We start from the raw sequence: 22,673 nt of genomic DNA on the forward strand, positions 1-22,673 counted from the left end.
ACCACTCAAAGTCCTAACAGATTAGCCAGAAGTGAAGATGACTTTGTAATAGCAAGGGCAGGGTCTTGCCCTGGGACAGGAATTGCACTGAGATGACGACTTCTCTGAGGCAGGGACTGTCTTTGTGTTGTCTATCTACTGTCTGGTACAATAGGGCCCTAATCTCTGATTGGCTTCTACTGCAGTAGAAATAATGAGAGTCGTTAATTACATTTTAGGAGCACTTCACTGGAGAACCGTGGGTTTATTTTCACCCTCATCCGTTCTTGTGCTTAAAAGAGGCAGCATTTTAATCAAGGGCTGCAGGATGCCATCTAGTGTCTGTCTCCACTCGCAGTGGATTTTGCAAATTGCTGTGAGATCTTGTCCATTTAACATTCTTACCCTGAACTGGAGACTGCCCTGTGGCTGGGGAATGAAACTAAATGGGGCTGTGACAGACGGGTAAACAAACCTAGAGAATAGACTTCCCTGCATTTTTCAGCTAGTGTGTAATCCCTCTCCGGCTCTTGGAAGCATGTTTGTCATTCTGCCTTGTTCCCTCACTGCCCATTGCATGGCTCTACCAATAACAAAGTTCCTTTTACACGGTATTTCTTCTAAATCCCTCTCAGCCCTTTAGGAACTTTGAGTGACCTTGGGCAAGTCACAACTGCTCAGATTTTCATGTGGCTGCTGATTGTTTTGGGTGCCCAACACTGGGACTGACTTTCAGAAGTATCAAGCACCTGCAGGTTTCTTTACTTCTGCTGAAGGTGCAGGGGCCCAGACTCAAATCCTCACAGGTATTTAGGTGCCTAATTCCCTTTGAAATCAGAGGAAGTTAGATGCCTAAGTAGCTTTGAGAATCTGGGCATCAGTCTGAAAATCAGGTCCAGGATTTTTCAAATTGGCCTCCAAAACACTGAGGCATTCAAAATCAGACTGCTTTTGACCACTTTAGTTCAAAAACAAACCAACCAACCACCTCCTGTGCCTCAGTTTCCCCATCTATTAAAGGAGACTCATGATGACCCCTCTTCCTCTTTATAAAGCCCCTTGAGATCCTTGGATGGAAAAAGCCACGTAAGTGCAGAATACAGTACTATTATTTATTTGCTGTTTATAAAAGAGAGTCAAATTACAGGTAAATTGTGCCACATAGATTAGATGTCCCTGCCTCAAAGCACTAAGGCCTGGATCCTCTAACCTATTTAGGATTGAAATCAGTGTAAGTTAGGTGCCTAAATACCTTTGAGAATCTAGGCCCTACAGCCTAATGCCCCAATCCTGCAAGCTGCTCTGTGCACCTGGATCCCACTAACTTCAATGAGACTCCACAGGCATGGATTGCGGCCTAAAGATCTGAGCAGTGCACACAGCACACACACAGGTGCATGTGGTCATTGCAGCTGATGTGCTTCATGAAGCAAAGGAGGTGTGGAGAAGCCTGTGAGTGGAAGACAGCTTGCCAGACTTGAGCTACAAGGTTAGAATTGTTTCCATAACCCTTTGAGGATGGGGGATTATGTGCTGGAATCTTTTAAAGGGAGTCTCTGCTTAAAAAACATGTATTGCAAACAAAGAAATGTTTTTCTGGTATGAATAGTAGTTTAAATATCAAAATGGAAACAGAGCCCTAGAAAATCCAGTCTACTTGTCACTATTCCTGTTCTCTTTCCTCTCCTTTACTGGAACAAAACAAATCAATGAAGTCAGTTTCCCTTTTGTGTCTAGAGAGTTTCTTTTTCCATTCTGGGCACTGCATTATTTGAGTTGCAAACTCTCTAGGGGGATATTTGTGTGTTTTAAAGACACTGGATTCCATTAGAATTTAAAACAGCTGCAGCAGTGGGAACAATTTTATTCATCTTTATGTTTTGTAAATGCTTTACTCTGAACAAATTGAAATTCAGAGCCATGCTTTGATGATCGTGTCCCTGAAAGCAATGGTTGGGAGGTCTGCCCAGTGAGTTCCCAGGATTCAAGGCAGAGTGACTATGGTGGCCCTTTAAGAGAAACAGAGGAAATTCTGGAATGAGAGAAGATTCTGGAGCAGTTAATCAGAGAAAGAAGGAGAAACAGCTCAGTGAGTTTCTCCAGTGATTGTGGAGTCAGTAAGTTGCCCGGCAGGTGGGGTTATGATTTGTTTAAAAGAAAAGAATAGAGAATAAAATTTGTCATAATTCAAAGGCTAGAGCTCCTAGCCTGACTGCAGGGACACAATTTTGTTTGACCTTTAGTTAGTAGTCTGAAAAGAGTGGGGGTCTATTATAATTTGGGAGCAGCAGTTTTGGTAAAACAGTGCTTTAAGTATGCCCCTCAATAATCCAGATCCAGTTTGATTTGGGGGTGGGGAGGCTGGGTCTGCAGCCCCTTGTGATTCCCCACCCCACTTTAAGTAGTGTCTTGTGCCTTTAGTGAAAGTCCTAACCTCTCCTAGATGACCAGTTTTTACTCTTGGGTAACCAAGTTTAACTGGTTAATGAGTTCAGTTCTTTGAAGTTGTAAAGTGCTGTATAATGTGATTGTTAAGCCTCCTTATGAGCCATGAATAAAATTATCTTGGGCAGGGATGGATTGGGAATATCCAGACAGGATCACTTCCCACAGAGACAGGGTGACACCCCCCAACAAAAAACAAACTCCTCTTCCAGTAAACTAAGATCCTCAAAGATATTTAGGCACTTTACAATTTACTTCAAAGAATTTAACTAATAATTTCAATGGGAGTTAGGTGCCTAAATATTTCAGAGGATCGTGGCCTTAAAGTATCACAGTAGGAAGTGCCCAGCACAGATGAGAACTAGAGAGGGACCAGGAGAAAATACTGCCCTGGGTCTAGCATCTGCTGAAGTAGCAGATGCTTTAAAAAAGCCTTGACGATGATTGCATATGATTGATCTCTGTGATTTTATTTCTCATGAATTATTGCTTTTTGGTTTTGTACTTTGCCCCTTCACCTGCTGTGGTAGATGAGGGAGGAGCCATCAAATAACATGTATTAATTATCAATTTGTTTGTGATCATTATTATATAGAAGTAGAACTAGTGGGTTTCTACCTTGTTTTGTGAGGTCTAATGGAGAATTACTGACGCATACCGAATCTGATTCTTACACTGGTATAACTCCATTGCCTTCTTTAGTAACTCCTGATTTACACTGGAGTGAAAGGAAGAGAATCAAGCCTGGTAAATGTAATACAGCCCTGCCAGTGTCTTGCCCAGCTTTCATTAGGAAGAGGCTTTAATGAATCCCTAAGTAGAAATACCTGCTGGATTAGAATGACTGCATAAGAAGCAGCTAACTCTGCATCAAACGTTGTTTGGGGTAAGGCAGAAATTACCCAGCCCGACTAGTCTTTAGCTGTGTGAGTAAGGATGAGTCGTGTGAGCAGAGGTTGCTGGACCAAGCCTGTAATGACCTGACTTGACCAATCATATTTTGAGAAGTGGTGTTAAGATCTAAGCTTTGGGGAGACTGCAGCACTTGGAACTGGAGTAATGTACCAAAATATTGGCGTTAACAACTGTGATAGGGAGCATCTGGGCCCATGACTGTAGGATAATCTAAACCCCTATAAAGTGCTGGAACAAATTAAGGCTCAGTTGTGCATGTAAGTAATTTTAGGCACATGTGTCATCGTATTAAGTGCATTGAGATTATTCATGTGTCTGAAGTTGTGTTCTTAAGTCTTTGCGGGGTTGGGGACTTAAGCTATGTCAATGCTATAAGCAGTTCACCAGCAGTGCCGCAGCTGTAGCATACATGCTTCCTCCACCAATGGAAGAGTTTTTCTGTCAATGTAGTTAATTCACCTCTCCAAGAGGTGATAGCTAGAGCGACAGAAGAATTCTTCCGTCGACTGAGCTGTGTCTACATCAGGGTGGGGGGGAATATTTCAACCTAACAACAGCGTTCAGGGCACGAGGGACAGAGCTAGGTTTGTCTAGTTTTTATGTGTAGACCCAGCCTAAGGGGTCCCTTTGTGGATTTGGGCCTAAGGGCCAGGGCTTAATTTGTGCCCAGGTTTGCCAGGGCTGAGCCCCAGCACCTCTAGGCTTGGCAGTTTACAGCCCTGGCACCTCTGGGCCTGCTGCATCCGTTATTAAAGTAAAAAAATTGCTTGAGTCCTGGCACCTAATTGCTTGAGCTGACACATCTTTCATTACAAATTAAGCACTGCTAAGGGCCTAGCCCTGCGAACCCTTCCTTAGAGAGTTGTCCCATTGCCTAGGCGGGATGTCTCACATGGGGTAAGGGTTACTGTTGGAGTTCGCAGGATCGGGGTCCACGTTTTAAAATGGAAGCTGCAGGACATTTTCCCCGAATGCTGCTGTGCATCTGGAAGCTGGTGTGTTATATGGGGTCACCTTTGGGGTGGGACCAGGAGGGCTAGGGAAGACAGGGGACTCCAGGCCCCATCCCCAAATCTGAGGCTTCTATCTAGCTGCGCAGCTGTCCTTAGAATGGCTTGACATGGGAGGCCCAAGTGTAAAGGGTGAGAGCAAGGATTAGGACACCGTATCCTTCTCAAACTTACTTCATTGTCCTCCTTCGACGTCGTCTTTGTTGTGAGGCCTGCAAAAGGTAGGACAACGGTTAGGCTATTGTTGAATTGCTGTCATGCAAGGCCATTGGTCAGCACTGGTTCCTTGTACTCCCCCGGCCGTCTGTACCCATCTGTTGCCTGGAAGGAGGCGTGGTCTACACCTAATGCTTAGGTCGACCGAGCTATAGCGCGCAGGCCTGTGCAAAAATTTCACACCTTGCACCATGTAGTTAGGTCGACCACCCTTCAGGTGCCCAGATAGCAAGTGTGAAAAAATCAGGACGGGGGGGAGGGTAATAGGTGCCTATATAAGACAAAGTCCCAAATAGCGGGACTGTCCCTATAAAATCGGGACACCCGGTCACCCTAACCTACCTGTAGACGCAGCAAGGTGGATGGAAGAAAGCATCCGTGGACCTAACTTCTGCCTCTTGTGGGGATGAATTCACTCCAGCAACCCCTTCCCTGTCTGTCGCTGTCGTGAGTGTCCACACTCCAGGGGCGGAGCTGCGGCCCTTGTGTTTGCCTTACAGCCTGTCAGCGCTTTCTTCGGTGTGTACAGCGCCGAGCACGGGGGCCCGGGCCAGGCACAGATGCCCCGGCCATCCCCATAAGTAACCCTTCACGCAAACAGATAAGAAGCGTTTCCGCACCCCGCCCTCCCCGAGCACGGCGGCGGCAGGCGGGGGGCCGGCGCAGGTCAGTCCCCGCCCACGCCCGGCTCTGCGGGGCGGCGCCGGAGAAGGCGGAGCCGCGGCCGGGGAGCGGGGCTCGGACGCCGCGCGGTGCCGCCGCCGCTGCTGCTGGTCCCCGGCCTGCCGGTGAGTGCGGGCCCCGGTGCGCCCCGCAGGCCGGCCCCGGCCCCCCGCCTCCTCCGGCCCGGCGGCGGCTGCGCCTCGGCCTTCCGAGCACCGGCGGCGGGCCCGGGGAGCGGAGGGGGGCCGGCCCTGGGTCGCTGGCCCTGCGCCCCCAGTGCGGGTCGCTGGGGGTCCCGCTGGGGGCGGGTTGCTTGCAGGGTGCTGGGGGTCCCGCTGGAAGGGGGGATGCTTGGGGGGCGGGTCGCTGGGGGTCTCGCTGGGGGTGGGTGGATGCTGGGGGGGCAGGGTGCTGGGGGTCCCGCTGGGAGTGGGATGCTGGGGGGGGGGGTGGGTTGCGGAGGGGGCGGGGGGATGCTGGGGGGGTGGGTTGCTGGGGGTCTTGCTGGAGGCGGAGGCGGGGTGTTGGGGGTGGGTGGATGCTGGGGGGGCGGGGTGCTGGGGGTTCTGCTGGGGGGGGCGGGTTGCTGGCTGTGGATGCTTGCGCGGGGCGGGGTGGGTTGCTGGGGGTGGATGCTGGAGAGGTGTGTGTGGGGTGTTGCTGTGGGTCTTGTTGGGGGTGGGGTGGTGGGTGCTGGAGAGGCTGGGGGATTTCTGGGGGTGGGGGCCACGGTGGATGCCGGGAGGGCGGGGAATTGCCTTTGGGCCTTGCTGATATCTGTACAGGATGCAATAGGACTTTGGGTGGAGGGTGTGGGTGCGGGCTCTGCTATGCAGCCTACTCCAAAGTGCCAAACCACTGTAGACCTCAGTAGTACCAAGGAGCTAAAGCATTTATAAGTGCCCCTCTCCCTTCCCCTCCCCTCCCCTGCTGCCTTTTGTCACCCTCTCCCTCTGCGTCCCACCCTCCATCAGGCCACCTCCCCGCTGTCACCCTGGCGCTGCGTTGCTTGGATGGTGTCTTCCTCTCCCCTAATGAGAATGACTTCGTCTGCAAGGTCTCCGAAGAACTGGACCATTTTCTGCTCCAAAACCAGCATGAGAAGTAGGTGGCTTACGTTGTGCCGTTTACATTGCAGGAGCTTTCAGATAAGGGCCACAAAACCTGGGCCCTTTTTACCCCATGTGAATAATAAGATGTTTATGGTCCCCTTTGCCCACTGTCATGCAGGATGCTTTGTGTTGTTGGGTGGCTGTGCACTCCATCCAGAGGTGGCTGCATTTCTTTGCTGCTGTATGTCTGTAACTTCAGATGGGCCCTACAGGACGAAAGATTTTATTAGAGATGGGGGGGCTGAGCCGCAACATTGGGAGCCAGATCCCATGTCCTAGACCAGTGATTCTCAACCAGGGGTATGCGTACCCCTGGGGGAAAGCAGAGCTCTTCCAGGGGGTACATCAGCTCATCTAGATATTTGCCTAGTTTTACAACAGGCTATATAAAAAGCCGTAGCGAAGTCAGTACAAACTAAAATTTCATACAGACAGTGACTTGCTTATACTGCTCTGTATGCTGTGTACTGAAATGTAAGTACAATATTTATATTCCAATCGATTTATTTTATAATTATGGTAAAAATGAGAAAGTCAGCAATATTTCAGTAATAGTGTGCTGGGACACATTTGTATTTTTATGTCTGATTTTTATAAGCAAGTGAGGTGAAACTTGGGGTACACAAGACAAATCAGACTCCTGAAAGGGGTACAGTAGTCTGGAAAGGCTGAGGACCACTGTCCTAGACCATTCAGAACTGGGTTATGGTTTATGGCCATTAAAGCAAGAGGGGTCAGTTACAAAGTTTGAGCCTGGATCTGCACTTTCTCAAAGTGCAGGGTTTTTGCCCTGGGCCCATCTCTAACTATTATTCTTCCCTGGGTAGAATTATGCTGGATGCTAGCAACTTCTGCAACAGCCAGTTCCCGGCCTCGTTCACTTGATGTCCCCGCTTGGTGGGTTATTACCAATAGTTTAAGATCAAACTGTTCTTCGTCAGCCCCTCCCTGCTAAGGCCTTCCTGTGCACAGTGTTCTCTGTCCCAGCAGAAAACGATTATGGGGCATGATGAACACAAATCCCTTGGCTTGGCTGCGCTCCAGACGTATGTTTTGCCTGTCTGCTTGTGCACAGATAATAAGATTCATATGAATTTCTGTCAGAGAGTAGGGGCTAGATGGGAGAGAGAGACATGTTCCAGGTAGACTTGCTTGGACTCTAGTTGTTTGAATTGGATACTTAGTACAGTATTTTAGATTGAGGAAGATATTAAAGTCCAGTTGCAAGGTACCTGGGAGTGAAACTAGATGTGATTTTAGTGTGTGTATAAATACCATGCAATGTGAAACAGAATATCTTTTTTTCTGACCTCATAATTTCTGGAGATACACATAATAAAGGGTTTCCCTGTGAATTTAACACTGTGAAAGGTGCCAGATTGACAGGTCTCAACCTTGATGCCCTCTTGTTTATCCATAGAACAGATAAAGGCAGAAGGATAATCTTGTGGTGAAAGCACTGGCCTGGAACTGGGGAAACCTGGTTCTGTTCCAGACTCTGTCCTGTGTAACCTTGGGCAAGTCCCTTCATCTCTCTGAGTCTCCGCTCCCCACCTGCAACCCAGGGTAATAACACTGGGCTGCCTGGCAGGGGTGTTGCGAGGCTAAATTTGCCAGTGTTGGCAAGTTACATCATGACAGGGACAGCAGAGCAAGCTGACCCAACCCAGTCGTGCCCTGGAGGGGTGCAAGGGTACGTCAGGCACCACAGACGGTTCGCTCTCTAGCCCCTCTGCTGTTGCTCCCAGCTAGGGGGCCAATTGGCTTTTGGGATGTGGCTCGCTGGCCACGGGGAATGGAGTTAAGACCCCACCCCAGGAGTGATTTGGGGTCACTAATGGGGACTTGCAGTGTCTGCTTCTGCTTCTCCTTCCCCGCCCATTTCAAGCTGATGATGCCCTGTTTTCCTTTTCCAGAGTTCTCTTGTTCCCTCCCTTGTCCAGCCGCCTCAGGTACCTGATCCACAGGACTGTGGACAATGTCGATTTGTTAAGCAGCTTTTCTGTCGGGGAAGGATGGAAGAGAAGGACTGTTATATGTCACTCAGTCATAAGGTAAGGTGCTGTAGGTACAGCAGTTCTTCTCCCTTACTGTGCCTTCCATCTCATGGTGCTGTGCACTACAAGGCACTGGGTCTCACTGCACCCCGTGAGGATGGCTTGAGCCCTATTCTCTTCTGCAGATACGGAAAAAGGCAGTGAGTGGTTAAGTGACTTGCAAGGGTCACACGGCAAGTCAGTTATGAATAGAACCCAAGAGTCCTGACTGCCGGTCACATAGCTGAACAACAAAACTATCCCTCCTCAATTCACGCAATAGGCCTGAATTTACAACTGTGGGTAATTTCACCCCTTGGGGTTCAAGCAATACGCTGGTGGTGTGCAGTCAAAGCTCGTCAAAGTGATGCTGTGACAATCGCCAAACTGCCTAGTTGTACTGAATCCGGGCAAAAAGCTAACAGCTTTAGCCTACTTTTGTAATGCAGTGAATTCTATTTAGATGTGTAAGGCGAGGGAGTTCGGTCTAGTTGGAGCACAGGACAGGGAATCAGGAGGCCTGGGTTCTATATCTAGATCTGTAAGGGAGTGTTGTCTAGTGGTTAGAGTAGGGAGTCAGGACTCCTGGGATCTAGACCCAGATCTGAGGCAGGCAACAGGGAATGGGGAGTGCTGGGTTCTATACCCAGAACTGGAAGGGAGTGTGCACTAGTGGTTAAAGCCAGGTGTCAAAACTCTTTGAATTCCATTCCTGTTCTGTCATTTCCCTGTGCGATCTTGGACAAGTTACTTAACCTTATGGTGCCCCAGCTAAAGGGACGTTGTCCACTTAAAAGTCATACGTATTAAACATCTGTTTGTTATGCGCACTTTAAGATTAAAAATGCGAGAATTAAAAAAACAGATTAGTTTGTCAGTAACTTACGCTGTTTGGTCACGTTGTTGTTTTTCCCCTGGCATTTCTCTCTGTGAAGAATCAGCAGAATTACTTTCACTTTTGTGCACAGTCATTTTTGTTTTCAGATACTCACTGCTGCAATGTTTGGGTTGCAAAACCTCCAGAGGGACGTTTGTATGTGTTTAAAAACAAAAGTTCCTATTACAACCTAAAACAACAGTATGGGGCATTTCAACACATCTGTCGGACTCGGATTCGGTAGAAGCTCTTTTTAAAAATTCTGAGTCAAACGAGAGTTGACTGTGTCTCTTTCAGTGTTAGCCTGGCGATCAGCCTGGATTCAGGCCGGAGTGGCTGTGATGTCCCTTTTAGATGGACAGGTGGAATTCTAGACCGAGGAGCGAAGCTTCTTAGCGCTGCAATGTCTGGGCCGCAGACTCTGCAGGAGATGAATGTTTGTTGTTAAAAACAATTGTTTGCATTGACCCCCTTTTTAAAAAAAATTGTAGAAAAATTCCTGTTAGTCTTGGGGATTCGTCAAAAATTAAATGTTGGGCCAAATGTAAGTGGATGGGCTGCCCCTTTAACCCACCTGTCAAAAGGATAGATGATGCAAGGCAAAATACTGGTAACTTGTGCTTGCTTTTGCAGGGTGGGTGTCTGAAGCCGCTGTTGTTATATTGTCCCTAGTGAATAGGAGGAGGTGTAGAATTTTTTTTTCCATCAGGAATTAGAGCCCAGCAGTTTACTCTGTCCCTCACTTTATTTTGATGATCAGTTGGGTGGCGCATTGAGGGATGAATGCAGAGCATAGCCCAGGGGTGGGCAAACTATGGCCCGGAGCCACATCTGGCCCTTCAGGTGTCTTAATCCAGCCCTCGAGCTCCTGCCGGGGAGTGGGGTCTGGAGCTTTCCCGGCTCCGCATGTGCCGTGGCTCCCGGAAGCAGCAGCATGTCCCCCCTCTGGGTCCTACGTGGAGGGGCAGCCAGGGGCTCCGCAGGCTGCATGTGCCCCAAGCGCTGCCCCCGCAGCTCCCATTGGCCAGCAGCCGCGGCCAAGGGGAGCTGCAGGGGTGGCACCTGGTCGTGCCTCCGCGTAGGAGCAGAAGGGGGGACATGCCACTACTTCCAGGAGCTGCTGGAGGTAAGCGCCACCCAGAGCCTGCACCCCTGGCCTTCTCCTGTGCCCCAACCCCCGCCCCAGCCCTGATCCCCGTCCCGCCCTCCGAACCCTTCGGTCCCAGCCTGGAGCACCCTCCTGCACCACCAGCCGGAGCCCGCACCCCAACCCCCAATTTTGTGAGCGTTCGTGGCCCGCCATACAATGTCCATACCCAGGTGTGGCCCTCGGGCCAAAAAGTTTGCCCACCCCTGGCATAGCCGGTTTTCTGAATTAATAGCTTCTTGTCTCCCCTTCTCATTTGTTGCTCCTCAGGCTTCTTTGCCGCCTGGTCCCCTTGTCATGTGCTAATGCAAGTGCTTGGTTCCCTCCTTCCCGGGTATGCAGCTTAACACTTGGTCCTTTTCTCCTGATGTGCCCTGGACATACTGCCCAGTAGCTGCTTTCCTTTCTCTCCATCGTCCCACGAAGCTCCTCTCGGTTTCCTCCTCCTCCTCCTCTGTAGCACAGCCTGCTAAAATGGCAGCTGCTTTTACAGGCCTCCAGGCTCCCTTGCAATGAAGAGCCTAGTCCCTTGTGGAAGCAGCTGGAGAGGAGGGTGTGAAGCCAGTGCCCTAGTAACTTAGCCAGCTCTGCACAGATCACCAGCAAGTGATCTGTGGGCCGCAGTTTGGATCATCTCCTGCTGCTGCGAAGGACGCATGCATGCAGTATGTTGGTGACAGTGTGTATGGTTGTACTTTTGATCTTGTCAATAGCGCTGCCTTGTAATAGGAAGGAGGGGAAGCTGCTCCTGCTGAAGTTTGACCATAGCATGAAGTGTCCCAGCACATCATGTATTTCCCTGCTGTTTTGGCACTAGGTTGCCCGAGGAGCCTGGCGATCAGAACAGTTCCTGCAGCACCACAGCGAGATCCCACCGCCCTCTCCAGTCCAGAAGTAGGGGAGGCAGAGCCGCGGGGCCGCGCCATGCGGAGGTACCTGCCGATGGCTCTCAAGTCAACAGAGGAATCGGCAGGACTAGGCGGCAGCCCCGGAGGAAGCCGGATAAAGCTTTGTATGTCCCCAGGGTGATGCGTGAAAAACTGGAGGAGTTGAGAAACGAAAACCTGGCTGGAGCTGGAGCTGAGCCAGATGGTGATGTGGTGCACGAGGCAGGGAGCTGCATTGAAAGTGCAACCGATGGGACCCCAGAGGAGTCGGGTAACTTTGAGGCCACTACAGATTCCAGCAGGGTAGCGAGTAATCTTGGTCCAGTCCCGAGCAAGGAAATTCCTGAAGTTCAGGGCCCTAAAGAGGCATATGAAGAACATATTGTGGGTGAAATCCGTGGTGATAAAAGTAACACGTGTCCAGTGGACTGTTCAGATGTCCCTGTGTGGGAGTGTGCCAGGAACCTATCCGTATTGGAAGGCCGGGATAAAGACTGTTTAGATGCCCCTGCATTGGAGTGTAGCAAAACCCTATCTCAACATGAAGACCAGGATAACAGCAGTACAGATGCCACTGTATTGGAGTGTAGCAAAAACCGGCACCAAGGAGAAGATCAAGACACCATGGATGCCACTGTATCGGAGTGTAGCGAAAACGTACTGGCCCTGGAAAACCAGGATAAAGGCTCTACGAATGCCACTCTATCAGAGTGTAGCAAAAACCTGTCCCTACCAGAAGACCAGAATAAGGAGTCTGTGGATGCCTCCTTATTGGAACAAAGCAAGAACTTTTCAGTACTTGAAAACCAGGACGAGGGCTGTACAGACACCATCATATTGGAGCGTAGCCAGAACCTAAGTCTCCCAGAAAACCAGGATCAAAGAGGTATGGATGCCCCTGGAATGGAGTATGGTAAAAAACCATCTATACTGGCTGACGAGGATAAGCACTGCATGGATACCTCTGTACTGGATCGTGCCCAAAAGATATCACTACCAGAAGATCGGGATGAGGATTGTACAGTGCTGGCGGGCAGACTGCAGTGTGGGTTGGAATTGTCTGCAGAGGATAGAGGCACGGAAAACCCTGCAGTGAATGAGCAAGAGGAGAGCAGCGTAGAGGACGACTGTGGTGCTGAACTCTTGCAAGAGGTAAAGGTTTTGATGTGAATGTTACCTTAGAGACTGGATTTGTGACAGTCATGACCAGTGGATGGGCTGTGGATTAGAGATGTGGCAGTGATTTTAATAGGCTCTGTCATCTTCTAAAAGGGAGAGGAGGAGCCCCTGAGACACCTCTTTGTCATGGCTCTGGCAGAGCTCTGGTTATGGCTCCTGCTTGCTTTTATTGAACCACTTAAAAGTATAGAATCGTAGGACTGGAAAGGACCTCGAGAGGTCTTCTAGTCCAGTCCCCTGCCCTCGGGGCAGGGCTAAGTATTCTCTAGACTGTGGCTGTGAAATGACTGGGGAGTGGATGGCTCAGGCAGTGGGCTGTGTGGTACACACAGGTGGGTCTCAGTCCATTTCCTAGCAGTCAGGAGTCTCCATCTTAAAGCCCTTCTGCTGCTAACTGGGTCTGTTGAACAGCACAGGCCAAAGACTGAATGGGCGTTGGGAGCTGAATTCCCCTCTCATCCCTGGAGGGGTCTTTCCAGAGCAGGGTTCAGGCATGTTGGTTGGAGCAGCGTGTAGGGGAAAGCTGGTGGCTAAACTGGTTATGCCATTTTCCAGTGGGATCAGTCCTAAGTATCTTACATGGCTCCCATTCCTGTAGTATCGGAGCATCTCACGATCTTTAGAGCATTTATCCTATGAGGCAGGGCAGTGCTATTATCCCCATTGTACAGGTGGAGAACTGAGGCACTGAGATACTAAGTGACCTGCCCAAGGTCACATTGGAAGGGTGTGGCAGAGCAGGGAATTGAACCCAGGTCTCATCCCAGGCTCGCACCCTAGCCCCTATATATGTAAAATGTACAGGCATACTTTGTGCTTGATAGAACATTGCATTTTTGAAGATCCCTAAATGTCCTTGCTCATTGGCTTCTCCTGCAGTATTAGAAATGCACCTTGACATCTAACACTCTTCTCCTCCCAGATTGCAACTTATTTGACTGTAAAGGACATTAGTGTCGAGAAGATCCAGTTCGATTATTCCAGCTATGGGGATGCACAGATCAATGAGGGAGATTTTGGACATGTTATAGAGATCTACGATTTCTTGCCATCCCTGAAAACGGAGCATCTGATGGAAGCATTTTCAGAGTTCCAGTAAGTACCTACCTCAGAACAGGGCAGTTCCTGCTTGCCATCCGAGCTTAAAGACATTCCGCTTGACATCAGTGGTGCCAGTTGCCTGAATGAAGTGAGCAGGATGTGTGCAGCCTTGCATACACGATATAAATTGTTTCAAGGGCCAGTGCAAGAATGTAACGAAGTTTCATTGCATTTCAGTTCTGTCCTTGCATTGTTTTTAGTGGCTAGAGCACTAAACTGGGACTCAGAAGACCTGGGGTCTATTCCTGGCTCTGCCACTGGCCTGCTGGGTGACCTGGGACAAGTCACTTTGCTGCTCTGTGCCTCAGTTTCCCCATCTATAAAATGGGGATAATGTTACTGACCTCCTTTTGTTAACCTGTTTGAGATGTACTGATGGAAGGCGCTATATGAGAGCGAGGTGGTTTATTTGTATTATCCTCGATTTCTCTATAAAAATAGAAATTGTGATTCTTTAGGCCCTAATCCGGCAAACACTTACAAAGGTGCATGACTTGAGTCATGCGAGTATCATATGGATTTCAGTGGGACTGCTTGTTATGTAGGTGCTGCTATTATAATATTATATCGGCCTTTCATCCGTAAAGCTCTGTTTTTCACAATCTTTAATGTTGTTATCCTCACAACACTCCAGTTCCGCACCTTTCAGAGGCTAAGTGTCTTGCCCAAGGTCACAGAGGAAGTCTGTGGCAGAGCAGGGAACTGATCCTAGCTCTCCCAAGTTCTAGGCTAGCGTGCTAACCACCGGACTATCTTTTCTTAAACGGCCCTCATCACTGTAGTATCCGAATTCCTGAGTAAAATTACACCTGTTGATTAGAGTTCAACTCCTAAAGTATGTGCAGTCCTTGGCGTCTCTGCTGAAAATGCAGTAAGGATTGGGTCCTTACTTTGCTCTTTCAGAGGTAAGATTGATCGTGTAAATGTGTAGCACAGAGGCAGTAATCCAATGAAAGCTCCTTAAGGAGTGCATTGATTGTCGTGTCAGAACAAAATTCATCCCCTTAACTGTGGAGCTGTGACCAGCGTGCCTCTAGTACACTGTGTCCACTCTGCAAAAATGTTTGATTATTGCGTCTGCAGATGGATACGCATTCATGCTCTTCCCTACCACCTGCTTAATGTACATAATGGTGTGGTGGTAAGTTTCTGCAGGAGACCCTGTAGCTTAATAGTAACGTTAACTCCTAAAGACACAAGCTACTTTTTGCAGTCTGTCCTCGGCATTTACTTTATGCACTTAGCTCTGATAGGGGGACTGGGCTGAAGGCTATCATTCAAACGAAACTGATCGTTTTCCAGTTCTCACGCCCCTAGCATAAAGCAACGGCATTTGAGTTTCCAGTGCTGCTGGGGAGTCTTTGAACGTTTTGTTTGGTTGGCTTTCATGCGCTTAAAAACTCTCTCTCTCCCCCCGTTAGGTTTTGTACCACCTTTTTGGTACCCCTTTCTGACGCTTGCACTTCCTGCACCCGCATTCCTGTTGACGTTGGAGGAATCAGTTTGTCGGAATGATACATAACGCTTAGCTCTTTCCATGACAAATCCCAAATCTGGGATTGGAATTAAACCGTGTGTTTCTTTTAAAGAAATGTATAATCACCGGGGGCAACAAGTCCCTGGTGTGTGTGGGGGCGGGGGGCACTTGAATGGGGTTCAGGATATGTGGATTCTGTGCCCACGAATAAGTTCCACTTTGCCCCTCTACTTCTGTCTTCCCATACCTACAAAAAGGGGATAATGCTTTGTAAAGCACTGGGTATCTAGGGATGAAAAGCACCTCTAAGTACTGATATTACTAACTGACGCTATTTGCCAGATTGTTTATGGTGTTGCTCTCCTTTTTCTTTGTAGCAAGAGTGGTTTCAAAATTCAGTGGGTCGATGACACTCATGCCCTGGGTATCTTTTCCAGTCTGGGAGCAGGTAACGTGACTTGATTCTTTAGTAACCTATGGCGTTGGTGCGACTTCACCAATGTTGCACGGTAAATAGTTGCGAAACCTTAAAATTCCACTTGCCCTGTAAGCTGAATTCCAGTGAGTGTCACTGGGTTTCTCTTACTAAAAAGACGACGCCCCATTCCTTCTGGTAAGGTGAAATGTGGAAGAGCCTGGTCCACAACGTGGTATTGGTAAGGAAATCGTATTTAGGATTAAATCCAGTTTCATCCCAAATCCCACGTTCTCATTGGCAGTTGAAAAGAAATCCATTTCCCTGTGTGGGCGTGGAGAGTTCTGTAACTTCTCATCACCCTCGCACACCCTATGGAAGTGGAAGTCTCTCCCCCACAGCTGTTAGGCGTCCTGGTTCCTGAGTGAAGCAACCTTCTGTAACCGTCACGGGAGATACCGCTGACCGTGCATGCCAAGTCATTCCAGTACTGAATCTAAGCAGCTGCAAAACATTGATGCCAGTTCCCTGCCCTGCCACCTCCCCCAACTTTAAACTTCTTTAAACCACAGGTTCAACTTCTGACACAAGAACCTAGAATTAATTCTGCATTGTTGATGTTCTCTTCTATTAAGTACATGTTCTGCGGAAACTCTGCTTTGCAGGTTTTTAATTGCCTTGGGTAATAACCAGGCTGCTGGGACTCCCTGTATAAGGAATTAGTGTGTGAATCATTTTGCATTTTAGAAATGAATCCGTTCTGCCAACTGGGTTTATTCTGAAAAATGAACAAAATTCTAGCAAGCCTACAACAAAGGGGACGTGCGACCCTCTGTGGACATCATTAACAGCTTGTGACATCTAGGTCAAAACACCTGACCTTATGGCAAACTGACCCCCCGCTCATAATGTTCCTTAGAGCAGTTCATGTCTGGCTGTGCATATATTCAGAAAGCCTTCATTCTATATGTGGGGCCTGATCCTATCATCCCTGACCCGTCCTGAACAAAACAGTTACAAATTTCAGTGGGAATCTTGCAGGCCCAAGGCCTACAGGATTCAACATCTGCGTGAATTGAATAAATTCCGCTAAAAATCTAAGGCCAGATCATCAGCTGAGATAAAATGGTGTCGTTCCATTGGCTTCAGTGGTGGTGTGTTGCTTTAAAGCAACTGAGGATCTCAACCTGTGCACTGAACTTTGTTTATAGTTACAAAAATTCAGCTTGTTGACCGTAGCGATCTTTATTCTTTGAAGCATCTCAGGCCTTGGGACAGAGTTATCCTTCTCTAAAGATCCGATCTTTGATCCATGGGACAAGACAGTCTAAAACCAAGGCACTTCAGCGACCAAGTAAGAAACCTTTGATTTGTGTTTGCTCCTTGTTTTGCATATCTTCTGCTGCTAGGGGTGGTTACTGTGACTAACTTATTCATTATACTGGATTTAAAAATAAACCCACAGTCGAGACCTTTACTGCTTTAAGAACAGGTGTTTACTCTTGTGGTGTAGGAGGGTGAGCTGAATTCTTTTGTGCCTCATGCATCAATTGTCACCTTAATTCTGCTCGGGGAAGATTTCAAGTTATGATGCCCGAGGCAGAAAGAATCCAGCTGGGTCTGTAGATTAGAAAAGTGACTGTGAAGGGGAGCACATCAGAGGTGGAATAAGAGTATTAACACACCAACTCAGTCTTGTTGCAAGTGACTTTTGTGGCACACCTCAGAACCATCTGCTGCCTTGAGGAGTGGCGTGATGAAGTAGTAGTCTTTTGTGTGTTTGTAACAGGAGGACAAAGCATGCAGAGGAAGATCAGAAATCTTTATTTTTTAGTGTAGGCCAAAATTTTTAGAGTTGGGTGCCGACAGTTAGGCACCTAAATAACTGACCTGATTTGCAAAGTTACTTTTCACAGGCAGCTCTAATTTCAGAGAGAGCTGCAGGGATATCCCCACCCTCGAAAATCAGACCCTATGGACACCCAAGCTTGAAAATCTTGTCCGTAGCCTGTTAAATACCGTAACTTCTACATTGTTCCACCTGTCCTCTGCTAAATGCAGCCTGCTGCTGAATGCATTATTAGTAAATATCCTTCTGAAAAGCAGCAAGTCCCACCAGGAGGCATTGTGTACAGTAACACAGGAGCCGGTTCCGCTCTCTGGTACAGTCACAGTTCCCACTGACTTCAGGGAGAGGTGCCAAAAGTTTTGGGGGTAGAATTAGATTGATGGTAAGAAAGGCTGTGTTGCGCTCTGACAGTACAGACGGGATTGACTGACTGGTTGCTTTTAAGCACATGCTTAAACTCCATTGCTTTCAGTGGGGCCTCAGCACTGAAGCACAGATTCTGGTGAATCTAGGGCTCCTTTTCGATACCACTTGCTTCAGTTGTATAAAGCATAAATAGCAGTCAAGAATGAGATCTGTTTCCACCCTTGATGTTGGGGATCTGGGGTGTATATTAATTGATGTTAATAGAGACTCATGGTACATTTTCTCCCTACACTAATTAGTTCAAACAATTAAATATCACAGAAAATGAAACCAATAGCAGTTAGTACTTTGTGGTTGGCATAATTTTTATTATTCAGTAGCAGATTCAGATAAAATTGTTTAAGCTTAGCCATTCAGAGTTAGTAACATTCAGTTCATTTGATTACTTTAAAATCATACTGTAATCAGTTATGCTTGTTGCAGTAAAAGTGAAAAATGTCATGCATCTTGGCGCAATATAAAGATTTCACTGTACATATAATTACTGTGTTTATCCAGTATATTGTAGTCGAAATAAATTTCAGTATTAATTAAAAGGACACTGTCATTTTTTTACCACTTCCTGAGTTACTAGCATGGCTAGATTATTGAAACTGAATTTTTCAACAAATCCAATTAGCTTTTCCCACTTTTGTTCAGCTTGTATGGTGAAGGGACTGGTGTAGTTCACATCCTGATTCTTGTGCGCTAGGCTAGGGGTGTGATATCAGGGTTGCGGAGGAATGTTCGAACCTGAACAAAATTGTATTTAATTAAAAAAAAAAACAACCCGGTTTTTACCAAAACCTAAACTAGCTGACAGTGTCCCCTTTAGAACCTTGTCAGGAATACTGGTGATTTATTTTCCAAGCTGTGGGTGGATAAATTGAGCCACTGTCCCTCTTGTTTTTTTTTGCTGCCGTTGGGCCGCCTCCAGTTTTTTTGTTTGAACAATCTTTTAATAACCCAGGCCAAGCCATATTGCTCACTGGATGATTTCAAGTTTGCAAACAATTAAACGACTCTACTGGTATCAAATCCACTGTATATTAAACGAAGGCTTATTGAGCCTGCGGGTTTGGACTTGGTAAAATGTTGGCGTTTTTTAAAAAAAACAAGTAATCCATTTTGAAGCTTTAACAAGCCAGCTGGTGGTTAACAGCAGCAATTGCCAATAACCTCGGGCAAATGGGCTCTTCAGAAAAGCCTTCTAAAATCTACACAATCATTTAAAAATGTTTAGGAGTTGAAGCAGTCTGCTTTCCGAGGGGTTAGCACTAGGCTTTCAGAGTGAGTGTCTCAACTGATGTCAGTTTTTCTTGGTATCTGAATTGCTAAATTTTGCCCGGAGTGGTTCTGAAGCAGTTGGTGAATTTTAATCACTGAAGGTTCTCTACCACTGCAGTGAGGGACCAGGTTTTAAGCCATTTGAATATAACACTTTGCCTTTTGTCTTTGAATCTATGCGTATTACAGACAATAAATTTGGCCCCTCAGCATCCCATTGAGGCAGGTCAGTAAAGTCCCCTGGTGTGAGGTAGGATGGTTGAGACAGAGGTGAAATGACTTGCCTGTAATTGCACGGTGACTCTGTGGAAGAGCTGACTCCCAGTTATGTAGTTTAGCTACAAGACAGTGTTCCTAAACTAAGAGGATTTAATTAGGGGGACTTCCCCCTCTCCTCCATTTTGTTTGATTTCTCATCTGTTTTATTTAGAGCTCCTTCAGCTGGCTAAAGAGAGACCCCAGACTGACACTGCAGTGGCTAGAAGGCTGGTGACAAGGGCTCTGGGTTTGCAGCACAGAAAGAGAGTCTCAGGTGGTGACGTGCTACATCCCGGGAACTTGGAAGAGTAAACTGACCATGGGCCGAAGACAAGCTTCAAAGGAGCATGGGGGGATAGCGAACTGCATGCGGAACAGTGAGTTGCCATTAGGACACACTGTGGAGTTGAGGTTTTTTTCCCCTTTAAATAGAGGAAGGGAACAAGTTTACTGTTGTTAATAGTGAACTCCCTTGTTGCATTCTGGGAAATGGGCCACCTAGTTTTTCAAATTATTTCTCACTAATCCAGGGTACAGAGCCCACTGTAAACTAGCTCTTTACTAGGGAGAGCATTTTATCTTGGTCCCCAGCAGGTGTTTATCAACACCCTGCCAAAGCAGCTCATTGCCACTTTGGGGTGATTGGTAATCTCCACTCATGGGCTGTGATAGCTACAACAGCAAAGCCTCCTTGATCTAAGCACTAAATTCTTTTAAAATGTGTAAAGCCTCCTGTAAGAGCTGCCCTAGATTGAAGGTTGTGGGAGGGAATACCTCGGGCCTTGATTGGAAGCAAGAAAAACAGAGCAACACATTTGCAAGAGTCAATAGCTGTTTAATGTTTACTGAAGTTGTAAAGCTGACGTTTGTTAAAATAAAGTTATACCACAAAACTGATAAGCAGCAAATGCATGTGGCAGCATCAGTTTTTCTGGATACACAGTATGTAACAAGCATGCTCAGGGTTGTGATGGTGCAGTATTTCAAGGAGCGTTCTTATCCACTGATTTGGGGGGGAAGCCAGAACTTGACATCCCCTGATCCTGAGAGAATGCTGCAAGAGCTCAGGCTTTTGAACATTCTTCAGGCTCAGGCCTTTACTAAAGTCTCTCCTCCTCAGAACAAAATGGAGCTTTCCAGATTACTGTAGGTGCAAAACTTTAGCCAGATACCTCTCTCTAGGCAGAGAGGAATAACTTAGTATTTATTAGATACATACTTGAAGATCCTCTGATAGACATTAGCAAAGGACTTGGCAGGCATTCCTTACACCTCACAACACCCCTGTGAGGTAGGTTAGAGAGAGCAAAAATGAGGTTAAAGGGACACATCCAATTTCAATCGCACTTTAGGTGTGTAATAAGATAAAACATTTCAGTCCAGTGATGTTAGTATAACTAAGTGATTTTCCAATTTGCACTCAGCTGATGCAATACCAGCCTTTGCTGTAACTTAAGAAGTGACTAGAGCTCAGGTTTGTTGAAGTCCCTTTAGTTAGTTTGCTGACTGAGAGCAAGCGAGTGGGAGTAGAACCCAGGTATCCTGGCTCCCAGTCCCTTGCCCTAGCCACATGGCAGAGGGGTCAAAGAACTAAACTTCCAGGTCACTCAATGAACATACACAAAAATGGCATATAAAACTCTTTTCTGGGCAAAGGAGATTTTTATTCAAGTAGGTGTGTGTCTGAAGACATGTAGCAACATGCGTCCTCAAACAAACAGAGGAACACACTTAGCACCATTATGCATTTACCGAAGTGTAAAATCTCTTTTAAAAAATCGCTTACACAGGTGGTCTGACATAATGCAAAGATCCAGATCCCTGACAGTAAAGGCCAATAAGTTATCTTTGTAAAAGTATATTGATGATACAATGATTAACTATATTCATCCTTTAAAGAAAAGGCTCAGTTGTAATATCTAGCTTAAAAGGTGTTGGAAGGAATAGATGTACATAAAATCATTTGGATGAACAGCTTAGTGTGCAGCAGAAATGCTGTTTAGTCTCCCAACACAAGAATGTGTACTAAATAATGGAACTTTTCCAGGTCTAGATTGCATAATTGACTTGTAGCTGTGTGGAGTTCTGGTAAGTACTGTAGAGAACACAGTTCGGACTAGCCCTGCTTTAGATGTGCCTTTTAAAGATCAAACTGTGAGTGGAGCATTTGAAATGAACAAGTTTACATTACAGTATTAAATTACACTTGGCAGCTTCCTGGTCTGAGGAAGGTGCTCCAGTTTTTCTTAGCTATGTGCTAAATTGGGTATTTTCATGGCAGGACTGAGGAGGAGTTGGATTTAAGTACCTTTAGAAAAGCAATGTCCGTTCAGACTCAGATCAAAGCATAAAGATGCTGAGACAGGAGCAAGGCAGCTGAGAGGGAAGTATGTTGAAACACTGTCAATGGTAGGGACACATGTAGGTTGTCCTCACCCAAAGGAAACCACCACCACCTCTGCGATCTGCTCACTGCAGCCTGGAACTGTGCAGATGAACAAGGTGGGAGGGAGTCTCCAGTGAACAGGTTAGCCTGGATGAATGTGAAGCCCTAGCTGCGGGGACATGGGGCCGAGTGGAATTAAAGTCTGGTTCCAAATCATCTTAATATTAGGAGTGAAGTTACAAGCGAATTCTGTTTCCTAGTGTGCTGAGCACCTGAAATGGGTATGGAGGGTGTTGCTGAGAATAACTTACGATGCTAATTTGAAGTCCATGGTTGTTTACTTGGTTTCTTTTTCTGTGCAGTGGTTAGGGAAGTTGCAAACAGGCATCCCTGCTTCCTTAAATAATGGGTGGGAGGCCGGCTGCTTTACCGCGTGGACACCTGGTTATTTGTGAGTCCGCTGAAGTGATCAAACTTCTGTTCCATTTCTTGGCCTAAGGAGTCACCTGTGAGAGGCAGAGAGAACCAGGTACTGTCAGCAAGGTATCACTTGAGACTGTGTAAATTATGCCTCTGACACCAAAGGCAGATGCACAAACCACCAGGTAAATTGAGTAAATTACGCCTCTGTTTCTAAGCTGCCACAACATGAGTTTTCCTCCACACCACTGGGAGTTCTGAACTTGGATCAAGGGCCGTTGCCTACCTTTCGGCTATTTAATTCTATTAACCTTTGACAAGCATATAGCTCAGCTTCAGTTCATACACTACGGAAGGAGTGAGGGGAAGAATAAAACTAACACTTGGCTGTACACCTCACCCAACCCTTTAAGAACACTGTCCCACAATTTCCTTCGGAGACGGACCAATATCATCTTTTGCACCTGTGCAGAAACGGGAACTGCTGGTAAGTGACCTGCCCCATACGACACAGCAGGTTAGTGGCAGAAGCAGAACACACAATTTGACTCCCAGCAGCTGGCTCTAACCTGTAGCTCACGCTGCATGCCATAGCAATAACTATTGTTT

The 22,673-nt window shown here is 47.1% G+C and overlaps 2 protein-coding genes across 8 annotated transcripts in view; one reads left to right on the forward strand and one right to left on the reverse strand.

Annotated features, from left to right (window-relative positions):
* The first annotated feature begins 1,914 nt into the window (after nt 1–1,914).
* Nucleotides 1,915–20,155, forward strand: R3HCC1 (R3H domain and coiled-coil containing 1). Its single transcript, XM_043536262.1, has 8 exons — nt 1,915–2,068; nt 6,203–6,332; nt 8,257–8,394; nt 11,218–12,439; nt 13,389–13,561; nt 15,422–15,492; nt 16,718–16,813; nt 19,431–20,155. Exons 1-8 carry the CDS (start codon nt 2,017–2,019, stop codon nt 19,568–19,570), a joined length of 2,022 nt encoding a protein of 673 aa, XP_043392197.1. The 5' UTR covers nt 1,915–2,016; the 3' UTR covers nt 19,571–20,155.
* Nucleotides 20,078–22,673, reverse strand: part of LOXL2 (lysyl oxidase like 2) — a 103,761-nt gene continuing 101,165 nt past the window's right edge. For all 7 annotated transcript variants that reach the window (XM_027830484.3, XM_043536255.1, XM_043536258.1 and 4 more), the window contains one exon: nt 20,078–22,150. In XM_027830484.3, the coding sequence (XP_027686285.2) occupies nt 22,071–22,150 (80 nt within the window). In that variant the 3' untranslated portion in view covers nt 20,078–22,070. The remainder of the gene's footprint in view (nt 22,151–22,673) is intronic.

The sequence above is a fragment of the Chelonia mydas genome, chromosome 26, assembly GCF_015237465.2.
Source record: "Chelonia mydas isolate rCheMyd1 chromosome 26, rCheMyd1.pri.v2, whole genome shotgun sequence".
Classification (NCBI taxonomy): Eukaryota; Metazoa; Chordata; order Testudines; family Cheloniidae; genus Chelonia; species Chelonia mydas.